The following is a 21,011-nucleotide window of genomic DNA, read 5'->3' on the forward strand; positions in this document are numbered from 1 at the left end:
TAATTTGTAAAATGGCTTCAAATGACTTCTACTGAGTATTTTAATAAGATTCCACCGCATATAGCTATATTTTATGTTTTAAGACTCGTGCTGAATATTCAGGAAGTTTTATTTTGAGTTGGTGACGAGTCCGTACGTGACGTCACTAAAGGAACGCCCCTGACCGAAAAAAAGACACATTGTAGCAGTCCTTCCATCACGTCAATGCATTTTGCTGTGCTTGTTTGGTCTGAAAACGTCGTGTTGCACCAAAAAGAGCCAGAAGCAAAGTGATGAAAGGAATGAAAGTAGAAACACAAAATACATGAGCTGCTATAAAAGCTGGAAAAGTTTATAGGGTTAGTTATACTGATGAGGTGATACCAGAGCAAATGGGGCAATCAGAGCAGTTGTAGACCCCATAATTAGGCAGGACAACACAGTGAGACCTCAACTTACAAACACCTCGTCTTACAAACGTCAAATTTATGAAAATTAAACCTTATGATAAGCACTATTTTCATAATACACACCACCACAGCTGGCGGAGTGATCCTCGGCGGAAGCACATGACCGAACAGCACCAGAGGTTAAGTTACCAACAGTCCTTATGGAAGGTGACTCTCCTTCCATAAGCCATCAAAAAGGTAAATAAAACAGCACAGTTTATTTCTTTAATTACAGTCGTCATGTAATGCGCCTCTCTTTCCAAACAGCAATTCCCTTTGACCTTCGACCTCCAACACCATTCCATAAAGCCATAAATGACCATCACAAATGTAAATAAAGTGATTTTATGATACAATGCAGTGTATTTCTTTCATTACAATACAATATCACATTTATTATACATAGAATAAGGTATGTTGTGTGTAGTTTTAAGGCTTATTTAGTTGAAAAGTATATTTTATGGAAACCCGGGAACGGATTATTCCCATTTTAATGGTTTCCTATGGGAATTTTTTTTTAGATACACACTTTTCGCCTTACACACTCTGTCTTGGAACCAATGAAGTTCGTTAGTTGAGGTCTCACTGTATAAGTAATCAGTCAGGACAATAGAAGTAATCAGTGTATAGTCCTCTGCTCCCCCAACTCTGCACCGCCACCTCCGGACAGTAGGGATAGATATATAAGGCCAAAACTACCAGCAAATTTTACTTCGCTGACGAAGCCTCTTGGATGAGAAGCAAAACCTCCGACACCTTCAAAGAAGTACAGATCACGGCGGAAGAAACCTTTTCATTTGTCCTTTAAATTTGCGTAATGATTGATCGGCATTCCGTCCATAGCATCACTTGAGCAAGCGACAGCGCGCTACGACATTGGGCTCAAAATATGGCGCGACGAAGAGCCCGCCTACGTGACAGCGTAATGAGGGACGACACAGCTCTAATACGACAAATCCTACGCGCACCCCCCTTTACGCCTGATCTCCTAATGAGGCCAGAATACAAATGAAGCGCCGAGGGCAGATGCTCTGGAGTTGCCTCCTCAAGCTCCGCAGGGACTCCTTTTCAAGGTGAATTAAGCGCCCTTGAATTATTGATGCTTGCAGACAAGTCGCCGTTTGATGGAAACCTCAGAGGAGACGGTAAACATTTTCGCCGCTGAGCCCGAACCCGTCATGGCCAAGCCATCGCTTTGCTCATGTGAAGATACGGCGGCCTCAAAGGGACTTTTTTTTGTCAATCTGGAGAATTTGCCAATAATTGGAAAAAAGCAGCAGTAAACAGGAAGAGTAACAACTTGACCCAACGCGCAGCAAGCTAAATGCTAAATTGTTGTGTTAAAAATGTAGCTGGGGAACCTTGGTGGACATTTTTTACATATAGCAATTAATTGAAATACATTTCAGCGAGCCATTCTCTGTTTCACATTTGTTTTTTTAGTTTAGCTCATTAACTGCCATTCACAAATTTACTCGAGAATTGAAAATATGACCAAGAGCGCCATTCCCGAAGTTGTTCAGGTTTTGCTTTTTCATGCTTGGGTGCCAATTAAGCACTGGCCATGGCCTCTGGTAATGTTTCTTCTTTTCCACAAGGGGGCAGCATTTCCCATTTTCCATGTTATCGCTTTATTCCAGCTTCAGCTGTTGTTAAAGCGCTATATGAACCAAAATGTATGTTCTTCATTTTATTTTGGACAGACACGCCACTTGCACCTCATATTACTCCAGACCCGTATACCTTAGGAATTAACTCTTTTTTTTCTGATGAAAGAAGAGAGTCTAATACGTCTGCGTAAGCTCTCAGTCGTACAGGAGTGGTCAATCGATGAAAAGGTTTCTTCAGCCGTCATCTGTACTTTTTTGAAGGTGTCGGACGTTTGCTTCAGCGAACTAAAGTCTTACTGGTAGTATCGGCCCCACCGATTGTTCCTACATTCCTGACTAACGACTGGCCCGATTGCCCCACTCCCCTCCGGTATCACCTCATCAGCGCTAAAAACAGAGCGCTAAAAACAGAAGTCTTTAGGAAAGTTACACACACTGACCAATACTTACTTTTCGATTCGAACCATCCTCTACAACACAAACTAGGAGTTATCAGAACCGTCCAGCATAGGGCTAAACTAATACCAACAAGCGTCGAAGGCAGGGAAAAGGAGTCAAAACATATCAGGAGAGCACTCACCAACTGTGGGTACCCTCAGTGGTCATTCAACAAATGTCAGAAAGAAAGAATAGCGAACGAAACCAATAATTCTCAAGATTCTAAAAGGAGAGGAGTAGCAGTACCGTACATTGCAGGAGTTTCTGAAAAATTACAAAGAGTCCTTTGGCAACATAAAATTCCTACTTATTTCAAACCGATAAACACGTTAAGGCAAAAATTAGTGCATCCAAAAGATAGGCTACCAAATGAAAAACAAAGTAATGTAGTTTATTCCATACATTGTAAGAATGAAAATTGTAAAGAGCAGTACATTGGGGAGACTCAACAAATTCTCAAAAAAAGACTTTATCAACATCGCAGGGATAATACTAGTGGGCCTCAATCGGCAGTACATATGCACCTAAAAGCTAGCAACCACTCATTTGATGACAATGAGGTTAAAATCTTAGCAAAAGAACATAGATGGTTTGAAAGTGGAGTAAAAGAAGCAATTTTCATAAAAAAGCTTAATCCTTCATTAAACCGATATGGTGGGGTGAGGTTCAATTTGGATCGTTCGTACAATAGCCTGCTTAGGCAACACAGGTTAGGCAACATTAGTAATGCTGATGAGGTGATACCGGAGGGAGTGGGGCAATCAGGCCAGTCGTTAGTCAGGAATGTAGGAACAATCGGTGGGGCTGCAGGGAGTGGTCCTCTGCTCCCCCCAACCTGAGAGTAGGGACTTATCATAGCAGTGTCCGGCGCCGCCATGTCTGGACATTAGGGATATATATATATAGGGCCGATACTACCAGTAAGACTTTAGTTCGCTGAAGAAGCATCTTGGATAAGAGGCGAAGCGTCCAACACCTTCAAAAAAGTACAGATGACGGCTGAAGAAACCTTTTCATCGAAAGGGAGTCTAATGTTTCTAACCCTGTATTGAATGTTTATGTCGTCCTAAGACTGAATATTCTGTGTGTCCTGGAATTCAAGTGACAATGACAAAAACCCTGGCACTGGAGTGGACACATTTTTGCACATCTGGCAGTGAATGAGTAAATTACAGGTAACTTGAGTATTTCTTTTGGTTGATTTGAAACATGCTAAACAAAACTGAATGGGCATGAGTTTCTTTCCTTCTTTTGTTGTCGCCAGTTTAGTTTATTTTTGATTAGAAAATTACATTTTAGATTTTTTTTTATTTAGAAAAAACTACAAAACCACCATTTTTGAAAATTAAAACAAAATAGAAAATTGCCATTTTAGGGAAAAAATAATAGAAAAATCAAAATTTTTGGAGAAAAATAGGACATTTCCATTTTAGAAATGTTTCCAAAATTTAGAAAATAGCTATTTCGGATTTTTTTTTTTTTAATTAGAAAATGACCATTTTAGAAAATTGAGGGTGGGGGCTCATTCAGTCAATTACTATCCTCCTATACTAATTTGCTGTTCCTAATTGATCTTGAAGATGGCAGCACTTAACACACGCAGGTAACAGCGCTACTGCGCAATCTATTCATTTGACATGCGGGCCAGACGTTATTGATTTTATGATGGGAGGTTTCGGGCCGGATAAAAATTAACCAAGGGCCACATTTGGCCATCGAGCCTGACTTTGGACATGTCATGTAACGTGTTACACCGACCTCCAGAGAACCTCTCAAATGTTCTCATTTTACAACCTTGGAATGGATGACTGAACCTCCACTGGAACCTGCTGCCGAACATTCCGCACTTGTCAAAACGTTATGAAGACAACTGGCGATGCTTTTAAATTGGGGGGGGGGGGGTGCTTTATATCGCTCTTGAAGGAGGGAAAAAATACAGCAAATACAGTTTACCCCATTTTGCCCCCCCCCCCGTTTCTTTTTATGATTGACCCGAGTGCAATGTCAGCTGGTGATGGCTTTGATGATGAAACGGTGTAAAAAAATGCACAACTCTCCCGCTTGGCCGAGACGACTTGCTGCAGGTAGCGTGACTTGCCAAGCTGCGGCGGTTCAGTCTGCCAATGAGCTTGGTCATGCTTTACGACCTGAGCGGTCAATCAACACTCCCCCCCCCCGCCCGCCATGTCGCAGCATCGTCGTACGCCGCAAAAAGGTGCGGTGTGTTGCAGGATACTCCCATGCAGCATTTCTTTGGATTTTGCAGGGTGCAGGTGTGGGGGGTTAAACAGTTATTTCACTCAGCGATAATATAATAAACTCAAACTTTAGTTTTTCGACCATAATCCTTTGCAGAAACCTGTTTGAAAACCCCATTGTTAAAAAAACAAGACATTTCCCATTTTAATCCATGTCTGATTTTTTTTTGGTTAATCGCGATTGAACAATACAAACACGTCTGCTCACAAAGGAACGCTGCACGAGGATAATGCGTCGTTCACAATGAGACGCAACAGGAGATGCCAGTTGCAATGTTCCCTGTAATTTTTCATGTGTCTGAGCAGACACACAAGCTCCCTCGGCACACTGAGGCCCACTGTGAGCAACATCAGATGTGTACGAGTGATGTGTTGTTCGTGAACAAGCCGGAACTCAGAGCCGGAACTCTGAAGTGAACGAAGAGAGCCGGTTCCTAACAAGGAGCTGGAAATGGGAGCCGACTTTTTTTGTCCTCTATCCCCCCCCCCCAGTCTTCGGTTAAAGCCGCACGTGATTGGTCCATATCCGTGGTAGAGTAGGGAGGGGAGAATTACAGACACACGCAGCAGTGAGGAGAAGGAGAAGGGGGAGGTGTGTTGGGGTAGACAGGTGGACAAATGTTATCACATTATGTTGCTATTACTCAATTATTATATTTTTTACTAGTTGGTATGATAGCATTATTAATATGAAAAGCAAATTAGTGACAGCTGATCATCAGACCAGAGTAACCACAGGAAAAGTGAAAGTTCGTGGATGTGCACATATAAATCAGGCCATATAAATAAAAATATTTGATATAGTGTATTTTTTACATGAGTAATTTGTTTTTCACATAATTTTACATGATGTTAGGTAGTTTTTAAGCATAAAAAAACTAAAAACAAACTGAGGAGCCATTTGGGAGCCAAAAGAGCCAGATCGTTTTAGTGAGCCGAGCCAAAAGAACCGGCTCTCTGAAAAGAGCCGGAATTCCCATCACTAATGTGTCCGATGTGGCCACTCACCAGTTTCACATGATTGGTCAAGAACGCAGCAATGAGGGGCGGTGGTTTAAACATTATTCTGAATTACATGATTCTGAAACTTAATTGGTTCCCAGAAAGTGCGCGTAAGGCGAAACGTGCGTATTCCAAACCTTAATTTTCCAGAGGAAACCATTAAAATGTGAATAATCCGTTCCCAGGTCCCCATAAAACATAATTTATACTAAATAAGCCTTAAAACTACACAAAATACCTTATTTTTTGTCAAATAAATGTGCCATGGTATTGTAATTAAAGAAATAAACTGTACTATATAATAAAGTCGTTTTATTTACCTTTGTGATGGTCGTTGATGGCTTGATGGAATGGATAGCTTTTTGCATAAAGTGTCTCAAGAAGTTCTGGGTTGTACATCTTGGAAGTTGTGATATTGCAACAGATGCAGGCAGACACAGTCGAAACTTCATTAATAGCTGGTTCCCTACTACTCTACAAATTGTAAATATGGCTTGTGCGGGTTATTTGTGGAGCCTGATTGATGGGATATTTTAACCTTGCAGTCTACACTGTGCCTTTGAACTCTCAATAAAGTTGAAACGAGTCCAAATTTCACTGTGTTTTCTCGCCATATTGTCACCTTTTCACTTTTGTTTTTTTTCACTTTTGTTTTTTGTTTCAAGCTCTGTCGTCTGCCTTTCCTCTTCATGTGCAGCTCTGTGTTTCAGTAACCCCTCCCCCTGCTCACTGCTGCGTGTGTCCTGCTGCATCTGTCCCCTCCCTCCTCTACCACGGATCTTGACCAATCACGAGCTGCTTTAACCAAAGACTGGGGGCGGGGCATAGAGGACAAAAAAAAGTCGGCTGCCATTTTCAGCTTCTCGTTCACTTCAGAGATCCAGCTCCAAGAACTGGCTCGTTAGCGAGCGACACATCACTCCCTGTGGCGCTCTGTGTGTTTCCCGAAAAATGGTTTGTATGCCAAGATCATATTCTTGCGAATTTAACGTTCGTTATTTTGTATAGTGGGTCCTTGGCTTACGAACTTAATTGGTTCCCAGACAGAGTGTGTAAGGCGAAAGGTGTGTATCCCAAAAATTAATTTCCCATAGGAAACCATTAAAATGAGAACAACCCGTTTCCAGGTTTCCATAAAATATAATTTTCAAATAAATAAGCCTTAAAACTACACCCAACATACCTTATTCTATTTAGGATAAATGTGATATTGTATTTTAATGAAAGAAATACACTGCACTGTATAATAAAGTCACTTTATTTACATTTGTGATGGTCGTTGATGGCTCTTAATTGATGAGAAGGTTTCTTCAGCCGTCATATGTACTTTTTTTGAAGGTGTCGGACGTTTCACCTCCTAACAAAGAGGCTTTGTCAGCGAACTAAAGTCTTACTGGTCGTGTCGGCCCTATTTATATATCCCTAATGTCCGGATACATGAGGCACCACAGCAAAAGCAGAGCGAGACAAAAGGGTAAATTTCAAAAATTACTTTTACTGAAACAATCTCAGCTACTGGTAAACACGCTAAAAATTAGGAATGAGCAGATTTCAAGGGAGAATTGGATCAAAAATTTGTCAGACAGAGATCTCTCAGAGACAGAAAAGGCTGTACTAACCAAAGGTTAAAATTTCTCAGTAACTCCCAAAACAATTCCTACAATAGATTACATCACAGCTACTGAATCGGCTATTAAAAATAAACTTTCGTATGCAGAGGCAGATGATCTACGCATTAAAATATCAGCCCTCCTCAGTAGTGCCAAACTACCTCCGTCCAACATAACATTAGAAGAGAGAAAGGCGTTAACTACTCTACAAAAAGACAAAAATATTACTATTTGGCCAGCAGGCAAGGGCAGATGCAGAGTGCTTCTCAACACATTGGATTATGAAGACAAAATAAATAGGTTAATCAGTGATTCTAACATTTATGAACAACTAAAAAGGGACCCTTCCAATAGATAAAAGAAAGAAATGATAGACTGTCTCCAAAAGTTAGAGAAAGGAAAACATATAGACAGACAGATGTATTTTAGATTATACGCGGGAGAGGCCACGCCATGTATCTATGGCCTGCCAAAAATACATAAAGAAGGGTTCCCCCTCAGACCCATTGTTTGTAGCATTGACTCCTCTACATACAATGTAGCCAAATATTTAAAAACTATCTTACCTCCGTTGGTTGGTAAGACAGAATATCACGTAGAGAACACCACAGGGTTTGTAGAGAGGATCAAAGACCTTATATTGCAACCTGTGGAAACGTTGGCATCTTATGATGTGACTTCTCTCTTTATATCTGTCCCAACCCCAACAGCAGTCTCAGTGGTGAAGACGAGACTGCTGTCGGACGTTTCTCTGCATGAAAGAACCAAACTTAAACCGGCTCACATCTGCCAATTATTGGAAATACTACTACGTATTTTCAATTTAGGGAGAAATTTTACAAACAAATTCATGGTTGTGCTATGGGCGCACCAGTTTCACCCATAGTGGCTAATCTGTACATGGAAGAGATGGAGAAACAGGCCCTCACATCCTTCCCGGGGACAAAACCTAGACACTGGTTTAGATATGTGGACGATACTTTTGTCATAATTAAAAAACAAGAAATTCAATACTTCACAGATCACCTCAACTCGGTAGACATCAACATTAAATTTACTCATGAGGACATTAAAGAGAACCAACTAACCTTCTGGGATTGTGAAGTAATTATAAAAGAGGACAGAGCGCAAAAACAGAAGTCTTTAGGAAGGCTACGCACACTGACCAATACTTACTTTTTGATTCTAACCGCCTTTTACAACACAAACTAGGAGTTATCAGAACCATCCAGCATAGGGCTAAACTAATACCAACAAGCATTGAAGGTAGAGAGGAGGAATCAAAACATATCAGGAGAGCACTCACTAACTATGAGTACCCTCAGTGGTCATTCAACAAATGTCAGAAAGAAAGAATAGGGAATGAAACCAAAAATTCTCAAAATACAAAAAGGAGAGGAGTAGCAGTACCTTACATTGCAGGAGTTTCTGAAAAACTACAAAGAGTCCTTTGGCAACACAAAATTCCTACTTTTTTCAAACCGATAAACACGTTAAGGCAAAAATTAGTGCATCCAAAAGATAGGCTGCCAAATGAAAAACAAAGTAATGTAGTTTATTCAATACATTGTAAGAATGAAAATTGTAAAGAGCAGTACATTGGGGAGACTCAAGAAATTCTCAAAAAAAGACTTTATCAACATCGCAGGGATAATACTAATGGGCCTCAATCGGCAGTACATTTGCACCTAAAAGCTAGCAACCACTAATTTGATGACAATGAGGTTAAAATCTTAGCGAAAGAACATAGATGGTTTGAAAGGGGAGTAGAAGAAGCGATTCTCATAAAACAACTAAATCCTTCATTAAACCGGTCTGGTGGGGTGAGGTTCAATTTGGATCGTTAGGCAACACAGGTTAGGCAACATTCGTAATGCTGACGAGGTGTTACCGGAGGGAGTAGGGCAAACAGGCCAGTCGTTAGTCAGGAATGTAGGAACATTCGGTGGGGCCACTGGGAGTGGTCCTCTGCTCCCCCCAACCTGAGAGTAGGGACCTATCATAGCTGTGTCCGGCGCCGCCATGTCTGGACATTAGGGATATATAAATAGGGCCGATACCACCAGTAAGACTTTAGTTCGCTGACGAAGCCTCTTGGATAGAGGCGAAACGTCCGACACAGATGACGGCTGAAGAAACCTTCTCATCGATGGACCACTCCTGTACGACTGAGAGCTTACACAGACGCGACAAAAGAAGGCGGGCGGGGCGATCTGTCCAGCCTATCAAGTTAGGCAAAAAAAATGGCACGCGGGGGTGAAAAAGAATCGTGATCCCGGAAAGCAACAAACTTACACGATCGCGGGTAACAATCACCTCGGGCGAAGCAAACTCTTGTGCTGGCAAGTCCAAGACACTGGCGAGGCGCGAGGCGTCGTAATCATGTCACTGCTGAGGTGACAGCGACTCGTTGAAATGTCCCAGTATCGGTGATCATAGGATTGACAACAGCTGGCGGAGGTCGGGAGCTGGCGGAGGTCGGGAGCGACGACCCCGCCCCAGCTGTCAACTCGCACGTGACAAGTTCCGTGTCATGTGAAAGCATCGAGTAAATAACGCCTTTGTGTAGCAATGGTGGGTTTCGCATATCGGTACCGGTCTATTTATTTGTCGAATTGTAGGAGAAAGTTACTCTCAGGGAAGTGACACACAGCGTGGGAAATGTGTCAGGCTGAGATTCACGTGAAAGCCGCGGTGCGCACCTGTGACGCCACAGACGCACACCTTGTTCGTGTTTCTCAATGATCTCCTTCTCCTCGACTGTAATTTTGTTTTGTGTCTTCTTCGTCTGAACACGAGCCTGTGGTGGGGTTTTTTGTCGGTCCCATAACAGCAAAAGTGTCGTTGAAGACGATCGACATGTGCACTCATAGAAAGGGGGTGTGGAAAGGTAGGCCGGCTGGGGCGCTGTTCGGTCGTGTGCTTTTGTGTTCTTCCGCCGAAGATTACTCCGCCCGCCGTGGTGGGCGGTGTGCATCGCGAAAAGTAGTGCTTAATCCAAGGTTTAATTTTCATAAATTTAATGTTCGGAAACCGAAAAATTCGTAAGGCAAGGTGTTAGTAAACCGATGCCCCACTGTAATGTCATGAGAGACCACACGGATTTGTGGAATTTCCATCAATACGGATATGGGGAAAGACGACTTGAGATATGAAAAAAAAAACTTTAACAAACGAACAAAGAAATCACTTGAAGAATAGGTCGGCCAAATATGTTAATTTTACCCTCATAAATATGAAGACTCAACTGTACGATGGCCATCCATAATCTGCCCATCTGTGAGGGAAGCTGATGTTTGGCATGGGCGCCTTACCATGGCGACGTTCCGTATTCCGAAGCGTTTGGTTGGAAGGGAGATGAAAGTTCAAATAGGGAGGGGTGTGGGGGGAGGAGGGTTGCAATTGTTGATGCTGCTCACACGAAGCCATTAAGATGAAGGATGCTCTTGATATTTAAACATGCCGCAACATGTCACGCGAGAGGAAAAGAGGTGGGGGGTTGCCTGCTCAACAGTCCAAGTGCGAGTGTGTGAGAAGATGATGTTTTTTTTTAATTTCCATTGAGCAGCTGGTGCAGGGTGCGGTCTTCTTTGCGGCGGGATGTACGCTCATCAGATTCGATGAGATACGTCAACAATTGACTTATGTAACCATGACTCGATTGACAATATTTACATCATATGTCTCAAAGTCAAGGCCCGGGGGCCAAATCTGGCCCGTCACCGCATTTTATTTGCTCCGTGAAAATAAATCACACTTGTGAAATTGCACGATGCTTGCTAAAGTCCCAACCGAAATTTCAAATAGTCATATGTAAACCACAATAACAGTCATTATGTTTGTATTCAAATTACAAAACTAGTTATTCATTAATTTGTTATGCGCTCTACATGAAATATGTGGTGGGGATGAAACATTCAAATGGCTTCCCTAAATTTTTAACGGCCCTCCGAGAGAAAACTGTCACTACAATTTGGCCCGCAGCCAAAAATGAATTTGACACCCCTGATTTGAATAGACATTGAAAATTTAAATTGAATATTCATTTCACTTTTTTAATACTTTAATTACCCCCCCAAAAAACAAACAAAAAAAAACAAAGAAAAACATTATTTTCCTCCTGATGAGCATGTGTAATTTTCCAAACATCTTATGACTGTAATTTAATTTTCCCACAACCACCCCCCACTTGCAAATGTCTTGCTCTCTTCATTGAGGATTATGCAACACCTTCATTTCCAAACGTGTGTTCGGCGCACTTTAGTCTCGGACCGCTGCTGAAAAGCCGCATTAAAGGGTCGCCTTGACCTCCTCACGGGCGTTTTAAAAAGAGCGTAGATACAAGCTGCTCTTTATTTTCCTCTGGTGAATAGATTGATGAGTGGTGAGATGTTTTCCTTTTTTTTGTGGCTCTCTGCATGGCGCTGTCAGCGCTTGCGGGGAACGTTCATTTTTAGTGTGTCGATGAAGTCGTACAAAAAGCCATGAAAAAAAAAGGCCACCAGAACATCGATCTGTTGGGATCACAACATTTGAACGTCTCCTCTTGACAAAACAGCTTGGAACTAATGATTAATAAAATTGGTCTCCGTTCCAACATTTCTCACGAAGACAACTGAATGGAAAAGGGGGACGCATCGCGACCTAACTTCTCATCGAATCCGTCAACGCAGCGTCGTGACGGATGTTGCGAAATGCGGCCAGCATAAAAAATTGAAAAGGAGTACATGGCGTCTGTAACACAAACTCCATTATCTAGCTAGCTATATAAATAGGTATCTAGCTAACTAACTATATGACTAGGTAGTTAGCTAGCTACCAACCTCGTTGTATTAATAGGTAAATAGCTAGCTAGCTATATGAATAGCTATTGAGCTAGCTTTAAATGTAAAGTGTCCTTGAGAGTTTTGAAAGGTGAATATAAATGTAATGTATTATTCTTATTATTGTTGTTGTTATGAATAGCTACCTCGCCAGCCAGCCAGCCAGCCAGACAGACAGACAGACAGACAGACAGACAGACAGACAGACAGACAGACAGACAGACAGACAGATAGATAGATAGATAGATAGATAGATAGATAGATAGATAGATAGATAGATAGATAGATAGATAGATAGATAGATAGATAGATAGATAGACAGACAGACAGACGGACAGACAGACCCACTCAAAAAAAAAATGAATTAAAAAGATAACAGTCAAAATTAAATCAAAGCAAGCGGATTAAAAAAAAAGAATCCAAAATAGTTGCTGCACACAGGAAGCATGGATTTGAACCCACAACCACAGAACAGCAAGATGGATGTGGACAAGACTCTTTCCGCCGTGCCACCAAACCCTGCTCATTGTGATCACATTTCACACAGATCCTTGGAACTGAATTACACCGAACATCAGGCCCTCTGATCATATCAAATACAAACAGGAGAAGCGCCCGTGTGGGATTTAGAACAGATGCCCTCTCACACTCAAATTGATCCAAATACAAAGCATTTTTTGCAAATACCAATGGAAGTGAAAAAAATATGGATGCTGGTCATAAAAAAAATGAAGGTCGGAGGATGTGGTTTGAAAGCCTGCATTAAAACGAAGCCGTCCGCCAAAATGCCTCGAAGGCGGGAGAGGGAGGGGTGAAGTGTGTAGAAACAGGGATCTCTGAAAACAGGTCATTGATCCGACGCGCCTTGGGGAAGGAAGGCTCCTTTGAAAAGGACAGCCAACATGTTTCCTTTCTACCTGTATTCCTCGAGTCCCCATTAGGGAACGCTCGGATGCGTAACAAGGAAATGAACTCGGGCCGTTGTTGATAGGGCAAATGGCGCTGTTTTCACCATTCAAAGAGCTAAATGGAAACCTCTCAGAATGTCTATTTCTCAAGTCCACAGTGAGACGGTGAGTGAGATGGTGCATCCATTGAGGAGCAGAATCAATCCCGTTAAAAAGTGTCCACAGTTTGTCATCCTGTTAGCAGAACCAGAGGGCACTTTGGGCATCGCTCACAATACCATTGTGACATTTTTTTGTGTGAAGCAGAGAAAATGTTACCATGAAGCCTCCTCATCTGACTATTGAAGCAGCCCGAAGACAACCGCCCGGGTCTGACATCTCAACACAAGCCCCTCTAATCCATGGTTCAGTCACTCCCAAATCCCATTTCCTTCTACATAGGTGCATTTAAAAACACCCTGAGTGTTATTTACAAGTACTTCGCAAAAACAGTTTGAGACGTGGATGAATGGACCGGGTTGAGTGAACGCTTGCGCGTGTGGCTGCCGCGACTCACCTGCAGCAAAAATATCCTGTGACTGTAAAGTGTCCTTGAGAGTTTTGAAAGGCGCTTATAAATGAAATGTATTATTATTATTATTATTATTATTATTATTATTATTATTGGGCCTGACGTAGGGAAAAAAAAAAATCACACCTCAACTGTAAGGACAATCGCAGCTGACGCCACACTAGCATCACACCCGACAAGTTAAAAAAAAGAAGCAATAAAAATAAAATAAAATAAAATAAAATTTGACCAGGAACAGGCAAAAGACATTAAAAAAAATCTAATTTCCATTAAAGGACAATCGACACTTTTTGTTTCCTAACTGACATCAGAAAAACGTTTTATAGTATCTAAAATACCCAAAACACACAGGCTGATATTTTTAGTCAAATGCAAAACACCAAAAAAGAATGACTTAAAATGTCCAAAAACTGCCACGAATCAGCTCGAAACTGAGGATTTTCATAAAGTCCCACCCCCAGTTCGTGACGTCACGCCAGGTCGTCTTGCCTTGCTCAAGAAACAAAATAATGGGTTCAGGGAGTTCAGATTCTGAGAAGATGCTTTACTCATCCAGTTATGAATATGATTGAAATAGTTCTGAAGAGGAAATAATAAATGTTTGCAATCGATTAAAGGAGTCTTCCCATATCAATTCAAGCCGTCAATGACAGCAATGTAGCGTCCCAGAAAATGCACAAGATGGCGCCCAAGCTCCGTTGGAAATGGGCTGATTTGTCTGCTGGGTATTTATGTCAGCGAGTATCAAATAGTAGTCTTGGTGCATATCACACAACGATTCTCCATTGGGTTATTTATGTGTTTTCCTTCTAATTTCGCCATCAACACGGATCAACACGAAGTTTTCAAACCAAACAAAGTACCCAAAATGCATTGTGTGTCGCTTTCTCGGTCAGTGACGATATCTACCGTGACATCACGGTAGGTATCGTCACCAACTCAAAACAAGACTTCCTGAATATTGAGTGCGAGTCTTAAAACGTAAAATATAGCTATATGCGGTTGAATCTTTGTAAAATACGCTCAGTAGAAGTCATTTGAAGTGATTCGGATTGCATGTGAAATAGCGAAAAGCAAATCTATGAAGGTACAATTTTATCCAAGTGGTGTGAAAGTGGTGTTTGCATAGCCCAGAAAGCACTTGGTGAAAATGGGCTTGAAAAAAAAAAAAAAAAAAATACAAACATACCTGAGAGACTTTTCCAGGCGACTTGCGGGCGAGCCCACAATCTCTCCCAGGGTGCAGTGGACCTGTCCCAGAAAGTCCTGCGATGAGTGGCGTGGAGATCAGTCGCCGGTTTGGCGGCATGTTAAGGCGGGAGCGACAAAAACATGAGTTGAGTATCATTCCAGGCCTTGTACAGTCAGAATTGAGAGGACATCTGAGGCAGACACGTACGTTAACGTCGGCCGGCTTTTTCCCAAGTGCGGAGAAGAAGGAGGAGGAGGAGGAGAAGGAGGAGGAAGAGGAGGAAGAGGAAGAAAGGACGGAATCAGGAGAGAAAGAGAGAAGGGACAGAGAAACCGGGGAGCAGTCGCAGTGGCAAAAGTGAGCAAATCACGGAACAGAACCGAAATCATCTTGGAGCAACATGGAGAGCAAGACTGTATTTTCCGGTGTATAAGGCGCACCCAAAAGTCTTGATTTTCTTCCAAAGCTGACCCTGAGCCTTATAATTAGGTGCGCGTTAGATAGGAAGTCATATTGGGCCACAAAAGGTTGCACAACTACTGTCAGCAGCCACAACAGGATTTTTTTGTATATGTGCCCATATAGAAGTCTGCTGCACACACACACTCACACATGCACGCACACACGCATATGTAATTTGTCATTTTTTGCTTGTTTTCATATTTAGTATCTCAAAAAAATCATTTAATTCTGAAAAATGTAAGGCCAAAATATACAAAAATGGCATTTCATTTTGGTAATCTCTTCAAATGACAGGCTGGGGGAATTTTTTTCTCAATATCGCCATCATATTGCGTTTCTGGGTCAATGATAAGAAATGGAAAATTTGACATTGTTTGCTTCTTTTTGTTTTTAGTGTCTAAAAAAAATGTTTTGTTTATTTCTGAACATTTTAACGCCCAAATATGTATAAAGCGGTTTTTCATTTCAGTGATCTCTTAAAATGACTTTGCCAGGTAATTTTCCGTTTCTGGTACATTGATTATAAATTGAAAATTTGGCATTGTTTGCTTATTTTTGCATTTAGTGTCTCAAAAAAGTGTTAATTTCAGATTTTTTGGGGGATTTGCAAGGTGGTGTTGGTGGTGGATCCTCAATAAGCAGGCAGGAGGGAGCAGCAGTTTGCATTTGACAAATTGTATTAAAATAAAGTCAGCAGGAACAAAATCTAAAACATCAAAGTCATCCGAACAGAAAAATACAAAGTATCAAAGAAAACCATGAGTAAAAGTCTGCCAAGATGAAACAAACCTGACAGGGTGCAGCAAACACATACACAGTACAATGACCCGACACCGAATGGTCGTGCCGGGAGTCCTTTTAACTGCCACTGATGAAGATGACCAGCACCTGTGCAACTGAGGGCGGGGCCGACAGCACTACCCGTTGGTCGCCAACCAGAACGTGACAGTCTGCCACTGATCGGAATGACCAACACCTGTGCAGGTGCAGGCAGGGCCGACAGCACCACCCGTTGGTCGCCAACCAGATCGTGACAATTTTAAGGCCAAAATATATCTGAAAACGGCGTTTCATTTCGGTAATCTCTTCAAATTAGTTTGCCAGGGGAATTTTTTTCAAGATTTTGATATAATTTTCAGTTTTTGGCATCATGATTAGAAATGGAAAAAATACAAAATTGTTTTTGTATTTGGTGTCTCAAAAAACAAACACAATTCATTTATTCCTGAAGATTTTAAGGTGAAAATATTACATGAAATACTCTCAGGAACATAAATGTTGTAAAGACAGAAGATTGATCATCAGCTGCGAGAATGCAATTTTTATTTCTTTGAGTGTGCGTGTGTGTATGTCTATTTTGCAATTTCTATCCTATGACTGTAAAGTGTCCTTGAGAGTTTTGAAAGGCGCTTCTAAATGAAATGTATTATTTTTATTATTATTCTGTTTCCGTGTTTGACATCAAAAAAGGAAAAGGGTGACGAAATCGGGCTGTTATGCTGACATTCCATTTGTCTAATGGGTGCATTGGATGGATGGATGGATATGCCTTTATTAGTCTCACAGTGGAGAAATTTCCATTTCACAGCAGCAAAGTGATTGCGTAACCCCACCCTCGACTGAACTCCTCTTTTAAAATGTATGGAACACCTTTCTTCAATATATCATTCATTGAAGGTGCACCTCATAGGGCGTACCAATTTCAAAACGTCTCGGCCCGGGTGGCAACTTCTTCAAAACAAAAAATAAAATATATATTTCAAATCAAAGTTTGTTTTATTCAATAAATCAAAAGGTACAAGTAAATTGCTACAAGCCACGTGGACTCCTCTTTCTAAGCGTCTTTCAAAATTCTCAAGTACACTTTACAGTCACGGTATAGTCCAAAGCACAAAACAGGCTTCTGATTAGCTGCCGTGCAGAGTATGCAAATTGGCAAACTAACGTTCGTTTGACAATAAAGTTTGACTGTAAAGTGTACTTGAAAGTTTTGAAAGGCGCTTAGAAAGAGGAGCCACATGGCTTGTAGCAGACAACGCAACGCAAACGTCTCATCATGACGACAAATGACAACTGGAGCAAAATCTTCAGCAAGGGATATTTACCATAAATTAAGCAAGGGAGCATTTGTGCTAGGTACTTCCTTAATTAAAAAAAATCATTTATACTTCGCAACAATGTTTTTTTTGCGATTAGTCGTCTTATTGTGTTTCAAGTTGTGAAAAATGGGGCAGGCAACTTTTCAGAGTTGTCTGCCCTGGTGTCCGCTACCTTTTTGTAATGAGTTTCAGACACTGCTTATGTATGGAAAAAACTTTGAAAATACATAATTCATTGGGGGTGCACCTTATACTCCGGAAAATACGGTCATTTGGGAGCGGTGGGGCGGGCATCGTATAGATCGTGGTGACGGATGGCACGTGAAGGATGACCGCATGATGAGAGGTGTGTGAAAACAAGCTTTAGCAACGCACGGCAAAACTTGACGAGCGAGCAGAAGAAGGCGGGAGCCAGAATGTTTGGTCGCATGCAAAGCAAACGCTCTTCTCTCCAAACGCACATTCGGAATCCATCAAGCGCGTGGTTTTGTTTCTTATTCCTGATCATAGTGTGGAACTTTGAACCTGTAAGTTTGATTCGTATATTCTCCAAAGGGGAATTGAACGAAATCTATTTTCCACTTTGGCGCATGATGCCATCCGTTACTCCAATGTGGCGCCTCATTCGATTTGCAAGCGACTACAAAGTGTGCGACATGCTCACATTGAAGCAAGCAAAGCAAAACTGGGACAGGACGAACAACACCGAGGGGGCAACGAGGTGCACTTTAGCTTTGGGGGTCTGCAGAGAAGGAGCTTTTTACTCACATGCTTGGCCAGATCGGGACTCCGAGAATCAATATCAAACCTGAAACCATCGAGAGAGAAAAAAAAATCATAAAAAAATGCACAGCAAAAGCGGCACAGTTTTCAACACATTTGTTGACATCTTGAAATTGAAACGAGTCTGCTTTGTTGTCATCCTAATTTGCCGCAAACAGTAAATTGGGTCCCCGGGACGTCTTTCCATCCTTTTTCCAGACCGCTTATTCCTCATTCGGGTTGCGGGGGGTTCTGGAGCCTGTCCCAGCTGCCTTCGGACACTAGACGGGGCACACCCTGGACCAGTTACCAGTTAATTTAATTTAATCTAATTGAATGTAATTTAATTTAAATCTTAATTTAATTTAATGTAAATCAAATCTTAATTTAATTTAATTTAATTTAATGTAATTTAAATAAAGTAAGATAAAATAAGATAAAATAAAATCCATTATCCGTACCGCTTATTCCTCATTAGGGTGGCGGGGGTGCTGGAGACTTCAGCCATTCTTGGGCACTAGGCGGCGGACACCCTGAAATGGTTGCCAGCCAATTTAATTTCATTCAATTTAAAAAAAAGGAGTCATAAAACGGCTTACAGGAAAGTTCATGCATCCATTTTCCAGACCGCTTTAACCTAGGGTCGCGATGGGTGCTGGAGCCCAACCCAGCTGTCTTTAGGCAGTAGGCAGGGGACACCCTGAACCGCTCACAATACCAGCCAATCGCTAGGCCCACAGAAACAACAAACCATCACTCACATTCCCACCTCAAGCCGTTTTTTTTCTTTTGAGCATTCAATCAACCTGCCACGCATGTTTTTGGGGAATGTGGGAGGAAACCGGAGTACCCGTAGAAAACCCACGCAGGCCCGTGGAGAACATCAAAACTCGATACGGAGGCCCTGAGACGGGATTTGAACCCATGACTTCTGCACTGCGAGGTCGACACGCTCACCACTGGGTCACAGAGCCGCCCTTGGACATCTTTCGAATTGTAAAAATGGAATGTAATGTAAAAAAAACATCTGTCTCCCTCTCCATCCATCCTGTGTAAACGAGGCCTTAAATCGCAGGCGTCTGCCAGTCAACGTAAAAGTAATTAAACTCCAGAAGGCCTCGGGTACCCACCTCTCCTCCCCCTAACGCCTCCCCCAGTGATAAAAGCAAGATGTAAATGAGTCCCCATCTAATTGCGAAGGGACAGACTCCCCTGCTGTTTCAATCTACATTTCCACCCCCATCGCATTGCAAAAAAAAAAATGAATTCTGGAGGAGAAAGAAAAATCTCTGCACACTCAAGTGTCCGCAAGGGACTTGGCAGAGTTCATTTGATTGGCGGGGGAACGGGTGGCTCTCAAATTAAAGGTGCGCCTCACTAACCGGGTCACCGCCATTGAGGATAGCATGAACCGTTCGCGTCATTATTGGACGTGTCAAAAAATACAGTACAGTGATACCTCGGCTTACGAACACTTTAGCTCACGAACTTTTCACCTTATGAACATTAAATTCACGAGGATATAATCTTGGCATACGAAGTAGTTTTTGGCAACCAGACCAATCCATACGGAGCACCACGGTGGCAGGCGGACTAGTTTTCGACGGAAGAACACCAAACCACAGAGTCGAACAGCGCCACGTTGGCTGGCGGACTAGTTTTCCACACCCTCATTGAGTGCGGATGTGGTTTGTTATCGAATGGAGTACTTTTGCTATTATGGGACCGAAAAAGATCCCACCACAGGCTAGTGTTAAACCGAAGCGGACACAAAAGAAAATTACGGTCAAGCAGAAGAAGATCATCGAAAAACATGAACGAGGTGCGCGTTTGTGTGACTTAGCATCCCTGTGCCATTACGCTAAGTTGACCATTGCTACCATCCATTGACAACTACCATCACAAAGGTAAATAAAATGACTTTATTATATAGTACAGTTTATTTCTTTAATTACAATACAATAGCACATTTATTATACGTGAAATACGGTATATTTTGTGTAGTTTTCAGGCTTATTTAGTAGGAAATTGTGTTTTATGGGGACCTGGGAACTAATTATTCTCATTTTTAATGTTTTCCTATGGGAAATAAATGTTTGGAAGACAAACTTTGCCTTATACACACTTTCTGGGAACCAATTCAGTTTGTAAGCTGAGGTATCACTGTATCTCACTTTTGGCTTGATTCGTGGAAGGACTTGTTGCTAATTAGCATTTAGCATTTCTGTCTTACATGTGAAGTACAGAAGAGCCAGGCTAGTAGTGAGCTTCTTTATTGTGGTTTTTTTTTGCTTTATATTTCAAAATAAAACTGTTTTCATCCAACGCATAATGATTTATTTTCACCTTTTCTCATACCCAAAGATTTTGTAAAAAAAAAAAAAATAGCAGCCGCAATAATTATCTCAATGAAAAACATGTATTTGTAACCATTCTGCATTTTTATTTGGATACCGTTGCTCACGAGGGATGGAATTCAGGAGCTGTCAGAGTGCAAAGAACAACAATATAATGTTATCTCAACATGTACCTATAAATTATACCATGTGTACGTGTGTGCGTGTGTGTGTGTGTGTGTGTGTGTGTGTGTGTGTGTGTGTGTGTGTGTGTGTGTGTGTGTGTGTGTGTGTGTGTGTGTGTGTGTGCATGTGTGTGTGCCTGGTCATGTACATGAGATCTCGGCAAGTTTTTAAAGACTTGCTTGGTTTTGACAGCCGGCGAGATTAGGGATAAAAATTGATATGAAATATGTATCACCCTCATCATTTTCTATGGGGACAAAGCGGCGATGAATAATTCCTCCGGAGAGACGCAAGACGAGGAGAAAATGAAATTCAGGTTAGAGGAC

At 41.7% G+C, this 21,011-nt stretch overlaps 1 protein-coding gene across 2 annotated transcripts in view; it reads right to left on the reverse strand.

The window, feature by feature from the left end:
- Positions 1 to 21,011, reverse strand: part of cpne5a (copine 5a) — a 73,515-nt gene that overhangs the window by 34,033 nt on the left and 18,471 nt on the right. The window contains exons 5-7 of one of the 2 annotated variants that reach the window (XM_089006449.1): positions 18,170 to 18,209; positions 15,048 to 15,062; positions 14,838 to 14,914 (exon numbers count right to left, since the gene is read on the reverse strand). In XM_089006449.1, the coding sequence (XP_088862575.1) occupies positions 14,838 to 14,914; positions 15,048 to 15,062; positions 18,170 to 18,209 (132 nt within the window). The remainder of the gene's footprint in view (positions 1 to 14,837; positions 14,915 to 15,047; positions 15,063 to 18,169; positions 18,210 to 21,011) is intronic. The other variant, XM_089006458.1, reaches the window with a different exon arrangement.

Source organism: Hippocampus bargibanti, linkage group LG01 (assembly GCF_051943395.1).
Source record: "Hippocampus bargibanti isolate YZ-2025 linkage group LG01, ASM5194339v1, whole genome shotgun sequence".
NCBI lineage: Eukaryota > Metazoa > Chordata > Actinopteri > Syngnathiformes > Syngnathidae > Hippocampus > Hippocampus bargibanti.